Below are 12,916 nucleotides of genomic sequence, written 5' to 3' on the forward strand. Positions count from 1 at the left end.
TCAAGGTAGGATTGCATCCAGCTCACTGATAGACTATCAAAACCAATTGCTTTTAGCTTGTCAATCAGAATGGAGTGATTGACCGTGTCAAAGGCCTTTTGTAGGTCCAGCATGACCATGCCGCAGTATTTGCCTGCGTCCACCTCTTGTTTGATGTGGTCATTCAAATAGAGAAGGCATGTGTCAGTGGAGTGGGATGTTCTGAAGCCAGATTGGAATTCGTAGATTAGATTTTTTTCCGCTAGGTACTTTTCGACCTGTTCGTAGACTATTTTTTCCATGACTTTCGAGATGGAGGTGAGAATAGAAACAGGGCGGTAGTTGCCTGGGTCTAATTTGCTGCCCTTTTTGTGCAGAGGGGTCACCCTAGCAATTTTGAAGTCCTTGGGGACGTGTCCCTGTTTTATGGAGAGGTTTATTATGTGTGTGATGATTGGGGTGATGGCGGCTGCTGAGTCTCTGAGGAATTTGGAGGGGATGTTGTCATGGCCAGTGGCCTTGTTAGGTTGGAGGGCGCTCAGTTTATTGAGTACCTCATCTGTTGTTACCATTTCCAGCTTGATCTGGTCTATGGAGGCCACCATAGAACATAGATATATATCTATGGATGCCACAGCATAGATATAATTATTATGTGCCACAGACAGGCTTGCCCCGTGAGAGGCTTCACCGTGTCCGCAGCTGGACCCTACTCTGTGCCACAGACAGGCTTGCCCCGTGAGAGTCTTCTCCGTGTCTGCAGCTGGACCCTACTCGCGCCTCCTACTTTGTTTTGGTCACGTGCCCCTACGTCATTTACACGTCACACATGTGCGAGTTGATGCAATGTGACGCGGTCATTTCCTTTACAGTGTTTACACTTTTCTGTTCTGTTCTTACAGTGTGTTGCAGCAGAGATCTAGCGTTTTATAATGTCTCTCCTGACGAGGGTTTAGTTTTGGAGAGAGAGAGAGAGAGAGAGAGAGAGAGAGAGAGAGAGAGAGAGAGAGAGAGAGAGAGAGAGAGAGAGAGAGAGAGAGAGAGAGAGAGAGAGAGAGAGAGAGAGAGAGAGAGACGGATGAGAACTTGTTGAACTTCAGACCTAATGTTAATGTTAGCTAACTAACTAACGGTCATCGAATAAAGTTAGAAGAAGACCGAAAGCGAAACCTCGGCCACAGTAAGTTGACTCACTTTTCTCATTATATGAAGCTCATGATGAATTGAAAATGGGGGACCCTGATGTAAACAAGACGAAAGTCTCTGGTCTGCATCCCCTTAACACTTGTATGTATTGAGCTGTACTGTACTGTATTGTACCCATTCTGCAATATGTTAATAAAATTTTCAGGCATTCATGTACAATACATCACCATAATCGAGCACTGGCAAAAAAGTGTCCGCAACAAGCCTCGTTCTAGAATGAAAAAAAAAACAGGACTTGTTTCTAAAATAAAAGCCCAGCCTTAATTTCAACTTCTTAACCAGATTTTCAATGTGGGGTTTAAAAGACAAGTCATCATCCAGAAGAAAACCCAGATATTTAAAAGTGGAGACGGTCTAAATAAGAATTCCTTGCGTTGTGTACATTTTTTGTCCCAGGAATTTTTAATCTATATGTCGATGGTCTGTCCAAACAAATGAGTGCCTGTAATACTGGGTGCATGATTGGTGATACTTTAGTGAAATTATGTATGCAGATGATCTTGTGGTATTTAGTCCGAGTAGAGCTGGTCTCCAGCAGCTTCTTGCTATATGTACTTACTGTGTATGGGTGTAGAGGAGCCAAAGCTATATTATATAAAGCTATATATATAAAGCTAAAAAAAATCTAACCCCGACTAACCTTACTGTCATGCACTTGCCCTAATAAACGAACCTACACTGTAACACGCAACACTTTGATGAACATTGTTACTCAGCTGATATAGTTATACCCTTCTTGCTGTCTTGTCGCACAGAACTTGTAAGTCGCTTTGGATAAAAGCGTCAGCTAAATGACTAAATGTAAATGTATATATTTAGGTTATTGTATTATATACCTTACATTGAAACGGCATTAGGAATATTGATTGGATTTAGTAGATAAAGTCATTGAACCGTCTTATTTGTCATAATAGAACATTCTAGAACATTTGTGTATCTATATCTATTCAACTATATTCAACTATTCTCTGAGGTCAGTGTGCATCTTGAAACAGTGCTGAGCAGTACTGAACAGATAGACTAAACAACATAGATTGAAGCCTGCATTTCTAGACCCGGGTGCCTTGCCTACCGTTTTGCAGTGGAAAGAGCCGGCAAGTTGATTTACGTCTTTCAGGTGTGGAGGAATTTTGTCATGTGTCGAGTCGGCGGTGATTTTGGAGACTGGGAAAATACAGTTTTCTTACCTTGTAGTAGTGACGTGAATATTTAGGAAAATAGCGTTAGGATCACTTCTGTAAAGAAAGACTTGGCTGTGGAAGAGAAATAAACCATTTGGATATCTTTGTTTTACACCGGCTGTGGACATTACTTTTCTTTATCAATGAACGTACTACTCACGACTCACGAGTAAGCAACTTTAACCAGTAGAGTGGACCGTCGGCCCTCATATTAGTTGAATATGATATCAAATACAATGCCAGTAAAAGTATTGTTTTAACACTTTCCGTGCCAGCAGAGGGAGCCAAAAACAGCGCTTGAGTGCCAGCGCTGTAGTCAATGGGAGGGCGATCACATTTGCGAACGCATAAACTATATATCTTAAATTATGGCTATGTGTCTAATACGCCCGTCCCTTATCAATGACTTGTTTGCAGTCAACATTGTTGAAACGGATTTTTTTTTAAATCGGTTCATTTCCGTTTGATACCATTTTGAAAAACTCTAGTTTTTTTAAACTTCCAGAAAAAAAAAGATTCTGTGATAATAGCTCTTTAGTGGAATACACAAAACACGTTGTCATTTTTCAGCCTCTTTATGAATCGTTTTCAAATAAACGCTAGATTATCGATAGTATATGTGTACTTATGCACGCTAGAGAAGCGGGCTGAAAGCGGGCTGAAAATCGATTATCTTATTTCCTGATCAGCACACACACTAACAGCCACACACGCAGGGACCGAAACTAAAGCCCGCCGCCCGCCGCTGTTTTTACCTTTGGCGCATGACACTTAGAGGGCTGCCCGCCGTGTGGCGTGTAGACGTGTAGTTCATAACTTCATAACGATACTCTTGTGCGAGTACAGATTATAGCCGCTCGTCTTTTTTTTCTCCGCCGCGAGATCGTTAAAAAACTACAAGTCCCACATCGCACTAGGTCCAATCACAGTAGAGTGACGTGACTGGTTTCATGAGAAAAAAAGCAAATGACCAATCAGAAGCTATCATTTGGCTTGTTTACTTCCATCTGCTCTAGTCTATATCGGACCTCCAAGAGTTAGCGTTACTGTTTAAACAATGACCCAGTCAACTATTCACTTTTAGTTTAATACATGACGAGGCATTGTCTAACGGTATCTAGCTGGCTAGCTACTGATAGCTGCTGATATCAACAAATGCTCCAGCAATAGTCTACTCGAGTGCATAATACCTCCGGTCCCTCGTTAGCTAGCTTAGCTAGCTCGCGTTGATCCATCTGTCCCAGTAAACTAAATTGTCTTAACGTTATCTACCGGGCTAGCAGTAGCTACAGATAGCTCCTGATATCAATGTCTTATAACATTGATTGAATGCGTATTCTAGCTGAGGGCATGTTGAATGTGATTTGACAAAAGAACGGTAACGTTATAAATAGGTCCAGCTGCATCGCCGGAGAATCCTTGCATGCTGAATGTAGGGTCTAGCTGAATATAGGGTCTAGCTGCAGGGCCGGAGAATCCTTGCTGGAGCTGGAGGCTACTCAAGTATACACACAGACAGTGGAGCTGTTTGCAGATAGCAAGCATTTTGACTTATTGCGTGGTGGCGATGTCTCGCAGATAATACAACTACAAGTATGATTATATAATATATATTTTATTTAAAAAAAAATTTTTTATATAAAATATATATATATATATTTTTTAATAAAAAAAATTTCGGCAGGTAAGAAATATGCTTGGCGGGTAGACTCTTCCCATCTACCCGCCACTGGCCGGTGAGTCAAAAAGTTAATTTCGCTCCCTGCACACACGCACATATGGGACACGCTGATATATAGGTGAAAAGAGCTCTGATTATCCCAAGACTGGTAAAATAGATTCCTTACCTCAGATCAGATGTTCTCCAAAAAGATTATTCCAATTCCTGATCGCCATTCCAAATATCGATCGCGTTTATTGATCCAACGCTGGGTACTGGAAATACATAATCCACGCTGTTCTGAGGGTGGGCAATGACTGGGATCGTCTCCGGTTACATGCCTGACAAGTAAAACGTGGATTCCAGACTTTTTTTCTCATCCATTTCATTCAGTCCAATCCAATGGGGTGCAATACCATCCGGAGAGACGATAGGGGGCAGTATTTTCCCTGTTTGAGCTCAGACAGATCCCCACTGGTAACGTGAGGCTAGATTTATGAAAAATGAATGGAAATCGGTAATAAAAAAAATAACGATTAAAAACAAGATTTCTCGTCGGTTGGCACTCAACGCATGGCATGAACTAACGAGATTTCTCGTGGCTGGCACTCAAAGTTTTAATAGATCCAAAGAGGACAAATGTCTAAAATTTCCTGACTTCAAATTGTCTAAAAATAATCTTGGGGTCTGTGAAAAGGTAAAATATCTTGGGCATTTTATTACAGAACAAATTACAGATGATGATAATGTATACAGGCAATACCGCAGGATGTATGCACAAGCGAACACTCACGCGGGTTTAGTATGTGTAGTGAAAGTGTCTCTGTTCAGAGCATTGTACATCACTTTATACTGCACACTTGTGGTCAAGCTAAAAAAAGCAAGTTTGCGGAGACGATGTATTCACAAGCGAACACTCACGTGGGTTTAGTATGTGTACAGATGGAGTGAAAGTGTCTCTGTTCAGAGCATATTGTACATCACTTTATACTGCACACTTGTGGTCAAGCTACAAAAAAGCAAGTTTGCTGAGACTTCAAGTAGCTTATAATGATGCCATTAGAATATTACTCAAAAGACCTAGATGGTGTAGTAGTGCAAGTGAAATGTTTGTGGCTGCACGTGTCAATTACCTTCCAAGCTGTTTTAAGAAATCTTATGTATAAATTCATCTGTCGGCTAAATGACTCTGGAAATGAGGCGAACCTGTATTAAAGTTTGATTGATTGACTACAAAAGGGGAATGGGCTTTTTAGATTTAGATTTAGTAAAGACCATCATTTTTGTTTTATCAGCATTTAGTACAAGTCTTAGCTGCAGGAGATGGATTTATGATTCCTTAAAAGCAACTTGCAAATACTCCACAGCCTTTGACAAAGTTCCTGCACATCAATAAATATCATCCGCATAACAATGGCAATTAGCATTTTGGACACTTTTAGCTACTGCTACTACTACTGCTACTACTACTACTACTACTACTACTACTACTACTACTGCTACTGCTACTACTACTGCTACTGCTACTGCTACTGCTACTGCTACTGCTACTACTACTACTACTGCTACTGCTACTACTACTGCTACTGCTACTGCTACTGCTACTGCTACTACTATTGCTACTACTACTACTACTACTACTGCTACTGCTACTGCTACTACTGCTACTGCTACTGCTACTGCTACTACTACTACTACTACTGCTACTGCTACTGCTACTGCTACTGCTACTACTATTGCTACTACTACTACTACTACTACTACTACTACTACTACTACTACTACTACTACTACTACTACTACTACTACTACTACTACTTGGCCCATAGTGGAAGTGTGTTTCTGTTCCCAGGCTGTCTGTGCAGGATGAGGAACAGACACAGAGGGTCCCAGGTGGGCCTGCTGCTCCTGGCCGCACAGGTGTTCCAGGTGGGCGTAGACAACATCCCCCCCGTCACGCTGGCTGTCCTGGGCCTCAACGTCTACCTCTATCTGTTCCCTGCTGCTCCTCTGCTCCAGGTAACACATGTCATTCACTTGGCTGACGCGTTTATCTAAAACCACTTACAAGTTGTGTACAATAAGTCAGCGTGGGGATACAACTCTGGTGGGTCAGTGGTAGGGATGTGCATGACTGACCAAAATCATTTTAGATTAGTCTACTGTTTTTAAGACCGAATATTCAAACCCCCCCCCCCCCCCCCCCCCCCCCCCGAAAAAAAACAACCACAATTGTTATTTTCTGTTTCAGTTTAAATTCAGTTATTCTTTTTAATAGAATGGATAATTAAAGTCAAAGGGTATTGCACATAAATAGGCACTTCAAATAATCCTTCAGAACGGCTCAGCTGACCGACAATAAATCAAAATGACACCATTCACCATCGTAGCCTATAATAACCATTGCATTGGCCTATCAACCGGTTTTAATAAACAAACAGAAACAGTAGCATGTGCATCCTTTTGTTTAGATAAATTAGTCTATGAAAATTAGGCTGCCTCTAAATATAAAAATCTATTAAAGGGGACATGCATTGCTATTCCTTTCACTATTTGGGCAACTTTACACAATTCCTGTGATTCTATGAAAAGTAAAGTTTTTTTTTCAAAAAATTCATTGTTTTATATTTTTAATCAAGTACTCAAAAGCATAATTTTTCGACCTCAAGATTTCAGACTGATTTGGCTGGGCTCCGCCCATAAGCACTTTGAGTCACAGTCACCCACACAGCGTGATACATACGAGAGAACGAGCGAGAGAGAGCGAGAGAGACAGAGACAGACAGAGAGAGAGAGAGAGAGAGGAGAGATGCGCCCCAAAAACACTAGGGCTGTCTTAAATACTTCGAAGCTTCGTTCGATGGCACGAGCTTCGAACATAAAAAAATAATCAAAGTTAAATTTTTAATTTTTAATAATTTTTTTGCCTCCAAAATCTTGCGCCTCCATTCCAATTAACACTTTAATCGCAGAAGACGCTGTGCAGCGTCTTTCCCCGCCATGCTTATTCTGCCGAAGACGCTGGACAGCATCTTTGATATCAATATTTCAAAAATCTGTGATCGAAATCATATTTCTCCCCCGGAGACATTATATGTACTGGTGAGCCCCTCTCAATTCTCCAACGGTTCAAGAGCGCCATCTGGTGGCCGATCGGCCGCTCGCCCAAACAGGAAGTGATGCGGATGAAGTGGTGCTCACTAGGGCTGTCTTAAATGCTTCGAAGCTTCGAACGTTCGATTCGATGGCACAAGCTTCGAACATTTAAAAAAAAATCGAAGTTAAAAAAAAAAAAAAAAAAAAAATCTTTTTCCAAAACCTTCCGCCTCCATTCCAATGAAACGAAAGTAAGCGGCGCCTCGACTCCACCTCTCTACAACAAGCACGTGGAGATTATCTGTGTTGAAAACAACAAGGACATGTGCAGCAGACATGTCGACGAAGAAGTCATCAGACGTGTAGTTACACTTTAAAATATGCAAAGACAATGCCCAAAAAGCCGAGTGCCAGATATGCCAGAAGAAAATGGCATATCACAACTCTACAACAACTTTGTCAAATCACCTAAAAAACGTAAGTATCGTTGTACACGACGGCGACGCCACACAAAACATTAATAAGGCTATGCCTATGCTGCTATGACTAATGTGTTACCAAGTTGGCTAATTAACCTTTTAATCGCCAAGGACGAGTTAACACGTCATTCTCCGCCATGCGTAATCTGCCAATGACGCCGTAACACGTCATTGAGATCAATATTTAAAAAATCTGTGATGGCAATCATATTTCACCCGCGGAGACTTGAGATCTCCTGCTGATCTCCTCTCAACTCTCCAACGGTTCAAGAGCGCCATCTGGTGGCCGATCGGCGGATCGCCCAAACAAAAAACCGGAAAACGGAAACTGGTGCTCATCCAAATTCGGTCCGGCCACTCGCTATAGCTCCCGGGGCTCCATCTCGACACACTGGATAATCAATCGCTCGCCCTAACTCAATAAACAACGTTATGTGGACGTATATAGTATTATACAACCTGGAAATGGTTCATCTAGATCAACATCCCATAATAGAAAACTGTCTACTCCAAGCTGATCGCCCAACGGCCCGAGGAGACTGGGGTAAGTTTCAGCGTTTATTATTACCGTGTTCGATACAAACTGCTCTGATGATCATATCACCCACACTACATGAATCATCTAACGTTGGCCACGGAATTATAAACGACCCCACTCCCATCCGGTCAACATCAGATGATGAGTAGTAACTTCTAGAAGCACGTACATTTGAAATTTGATATAATTATAAATTATAAATTAAATATAATATAATTGTTTGCTTGATAGACGAAGGTTGCAACATAATTATGTAATGTCATGTCGTTGGCTGTGAGAGCAGCCCCACTGCACCCAGGCAGCGCAGCCGAGTGAAAGGGGCTACTTAATTAATTAATCCAATCCACTTTATTTATAGAGCACATTTAAAAACAACAAAGTTTACCAAAGTGCTGTACAAGTCCCACAACATAAGATAAAAAAATATATATATATTATAATTTTTTTTTCTTTTTCCCCCCGAAGCTTCGAATTAAAATCGAAGCTCGGCCCCCGAAGCTTCGATTGCCAAAAAAAGCTTTGAAGGTCAGCCCTAGAAAACACACACACACACACACACACAGTTGGGTTTGTGTGTAAATGCTCCCGTTGCTCTGTATCCCTCTCTCGGCACCCACGCAACCCATTTGAGGAAGTAATCCACTGCTCTGTTGTTGGGCGATGTGGGCGGTGACTACAACCACAGAGCCAATCAGATCACAATCAGCTCAATCAGCTCCTTGCTACGTCGCATTGCGAGTCAGATCAGAACGGCTTAGTTGAGTGAGGGAGGGAAGATCTCGTGAACTCGAGACTAGACTGATGAGTCAATATGATAATTAACGACACAGTAGGGCTGGGCGATATGACGATATTATATAAATATCGGGTACAGTTCATTAACGATACACTTTTTCAACGTATCGTGGATATCGTGATGTTTTGTCTGTCCACACGTTACTCGTTCATATCTCAGCCTGTGCTGAGATATGCCCATTCCGCGGTCTGTTAATAAAGTTTTCAATCAGACAGATGTATGGAAAGGCTTTTATTATAACATTCGTTGTAGTAAAATCATTATGCCTCATTTAGCATCCTGTGAAGCACTGGTCTCCTACTCGACGGCCGCGGGGAGCTAACGTTAGTAGCTTTGTTGATGTTCAGTGTTCACTTCAGCACACGGGACATTCAGGAAGTCATAACGCTTGCCGATTGGTGCTAAGAACAGCAGGGCGGGTGCAAGCGGTGTGACGTCATTGGCAGACTCGACTGTCAATCAAAATGATTATGTTTCCGTCAGAATGAATGAATGAAAACTGTATTAAAAGGTTGCAGAATGGGTACAATACAGTACAGGAGGATGAAGACCAGAAAAAGACTTTCGGCTTTTTTACATAAGGGTCCTCCATTTTCAATTCATCAAAACATTTAGAGACATACATATATACAGTAGTTTCATAAAAATGCTAAAATGCTATTTATTGATTGATTGATTTAAAACTTTAACATATTGCAGAATGGGTACAGTACAGCTCAATACATACAATTGTTAAGGGGATGCAGACCAGAGAAAGACTTTAGTCTTGTTTACATCAGGGTCCCCCATTTTCAATTCATCATATTTCATATCTAAATCATATAATATCTCATATGCAATATATAATCTAATAATCTAAATCTAATATAAAAATGCTAAATGCATGGGTATTTTATTTTGTCTTTAATGTTAGCTTGCAAACTCAAATACTGTCTTGGTAAGCCTCATAATGAATTGTTTGGGGTAAAAAAGAAAAACATCGTGATGTGTATCGTGTATCGCCGAAAGGTCAGAAAATATCGTGATATCATATTTAGGCCATATCGCCCAGCCCTACGACACAGACCACATTGATATAATCCCGCATTGCTAGGAAACAATGCTAAACACTGGAAAAGGCCATTTTAATGCATGGGACCTTTAAATAATAATGGTTTGCTTCACTTAAAGGATAACTCCACTTTTTTTTTTAAATTAGCTTATTTAACATCTTCCCTGGAGTTAGACAAGAAGATGCATACCTTTTTTGTCTCTGTGCGTGCATTTTAGCTTTGGGAATAGACGCTCCGTTAGCATAGCTTAGCTTCATCACTGGAAGTGGGGGAGGACAGTAGCCTTACAGTGCCTTACAGTGTATTGCAAGGTCTGACATTGACCAAACTTGATATGCATGACCTTGGTGGGCTCTAGGTCAACTCCTGAAAAGGGGGTCAATGTCAGACTTTGCAATCAAAAGTTAGGGGGCTAATAACCCTTGCCATAATTTCAGTGCGCCCCTAACTTTTGATTGCAAGGTCTGACATTGACCCCCTTTTCAGGAGTTGACCTAGAGCCCACCAAGGTCATGCATATCAAGTTTGGTCAATGTCAGACCTTGCAATACACTGTAAGGCACTGTAAGGCTACTGTCCTCCCCCACTTCCAGTGATGAAGCTAAGCTATGCTAACGGAGCGTCTATTCCCAAAGCTAAAATGCACGCACAGAGACAAAAAAGGTATGCATCTTCTTGTCTAACTCCAGGGAAGATGTTAAATAAGCTAATTTAAAAAAAAAGTGGAGTTATCCTTTAAAAAAAGTTATATATATTAAATATAATTTAATTATATATATATTTTTTGACTCTGACATGAAAATCAAATGTGGGGACTGGCACGACCATTTGAAAATTCAAACATCCCTAGTCAGTGGTGTTGTTTGTCTAGCAGTGATACACTCTGAGTGCATAGTAGTATACACATAGTAGTATAGACATAGTAGGTGTATAGTAGCATAGTACATAGTAGATAGTAGTATAGACTAGGGATGCTCGATATTGGCTTTTTTTACCAATACCGATATACCGATATTGTCCAACTCTTAATTTCCGATACCGATATCAACCGATACCGATATATGCAGGGTTTCCCCCCCCAAAAAACGGAATAATTTCAGGTAATTAACATTACATATCTCTTGTTGTGGAATTAACATAACATTATGCATACTTTTGACAATAAATAAAATCAGAATTTGTTCTTACTTGCTTGCCTGGGTAAATAAAGGTTATAGAAATGTACTTTTTTTTTTTTTTTTTTTTGAAAACCGATACCGATATTTTCCGATATCACATTTTAATGCCAATATCGGTAGGCCGATAATATCGGACATCCCTAGTATAGACATATCAGCTAACTTGTCTGAATGTTTTGATGTTTGTTTTTGTCTGAAACAAATGTGTTTTTGCTCTCCTTCCTGGCCAGGCCACTCTTGTAAAAGATATTTGAATGAGTTTTTATCTGGTTTAAATAAATAAAACATCCTCTTCCTCTTCCTCTGTGTTGGTCAGTCCTGTGTGAGTGTGCAGCAGGCCTGGCACCATGGCGACTGGCGACGCCTCTTCCTGTCCCCACTGCACCACATGGACGACTTTCACCTCTACTTCAACATGGCCTCTTTCCTGTGGAAGGGCATCAATCTGGAGCAGCGGCTGGGCGGGCCCTGGTTCGCCTACCTGCTGTCCGTCTTCTCTCTGCTCACCGGATTGGTCTATCTGGCGTTGGAGGCGGGGCTGAGTGAGCTCACAAGCGATCACTCCTACAGCATGCAGTGTGCTGTCGGCTTCTCAGGTAGTAATGATGATAATAATAATAACAACAATAATAATAATAATAATTATGATAATAATAATAATGATGATAATTATACATATAATAATAATAATAATAATAATAATAATAATAATAATAATAATAATAATAATAATAATAATAATAATAATAATAATAATAACGATAATAATAGTAATAATAATGGTAATAATAGTAATAATAATACTGGTAACTAACTACTAATAATGATAATGATGATAATGATGATAATAATAATAATAATAATAATAATAATAACAATAACAATAATAATAATAATAATAATAATAATAATAATAATAATAATAATAATAATAATAATAATAATAATTAATAATAACAATAATACTACTACTACTACTACTACTACTACTACTACTAATAATACTGACTGGTATGCTTTATAAGTAGGGATAGGATATAGCTAAGATATCATTGATCTAGGATTGCTATTTGCACTAAATATAAAATATTATTAACCCATTCTCTGCCGGAGCTTATATCCATCGCTGTACCCTCTCTGCCAGCACTATTTGTCTATGGAGATGTTCACCTTCTTTGCAGGGCTATAACTTTTTAAATTGTATTGCTAAATTGACATTACTATGGCCCATTCAACATCAATTATCTATCGTTCAGGATGTAGGAACGTTTTACTTTTTCATTCACACATTCATACTAAAATACCGTCCAGAGTATAAATATGTTTTTATCGTTTTCTGCTGTATTTCATAGAACGTGAGATATAGCCATAAATGCATATATTAGATGATCAAATGCAGTTTGATACCGATCAACGTTATATTAAAAATTTCAACTGTACATGATCCTAAACGTCATGACTGGTCATCTGCTGGTGACCGGAGGGGGGGGGGGGGGGGGGGTCGTTTATAATTCATGACCGACGTTAAATGATTCATGAAGTATGGGTGATATATAGATCAGAGCAGTTTGTATGGATAATAATAATCAAAAACGCTGAAACTCACGTCAGCTTCCTCTTACCGTTGGGCGATCACACTGGCGCAAACAGATCCCAGTTATGTGATGTTGATCTAGGTGATCCAGTTCCGGTTTGTATAATACTAATATACGTCCAATCATGTTGTTTATTGAGTTATGGCAACGGATCGA

General features: G+C 40.0%; 1 protein-coding gene across 2 annotated transcripts in view; it reads left to right on the plus strand.

The window, feature by feature from the left end:
- The first annotated feature begins 863 nt into the window (after positions 1 to 863).
- The window catches only part of rhbdd1 (rhomboid domain containing 1), a 48,001-nt gene continuing 35,948 nt past the window's right edge, over positions 864 to 12,916 (plus strand). For both annotated transcript variants that reach the window (XM_084315104.1, XM_084315105.1), the window contains exons 1-3: positions 864 to 1,159; positions 5,879 to 6,045; positions 11,482 to 11,761. In XM_084315104.1, the coding sequence (XP_084171230.1) occupies positions 5,893 to 6,045; positions 11,482 to 11,761 (433 nt within the window). In that variant the 5' untranslated portion in view covers positions 864 to 1,159; positions 5,879 to 5,892. The remainder of the gene's footprint in view (positions 1,160 to 5,878; positions 6,046 to 11,481; positions 11,762 to 12,916) is intronic.

The sequence above is a fragment of the Notolepis coatsorum genome (assembly GCF_963971535.1).
Source record: "Notolepis coatsorum genome assembly, chromosome: 1".
Taxonomy (NCBI): domain Eukaryota; kingdom Metazoa; phylum Chordata; class Actinopteri; order Aulopiformes; family Paralepididae; genus Notolepis; species Notolepis coatsorum.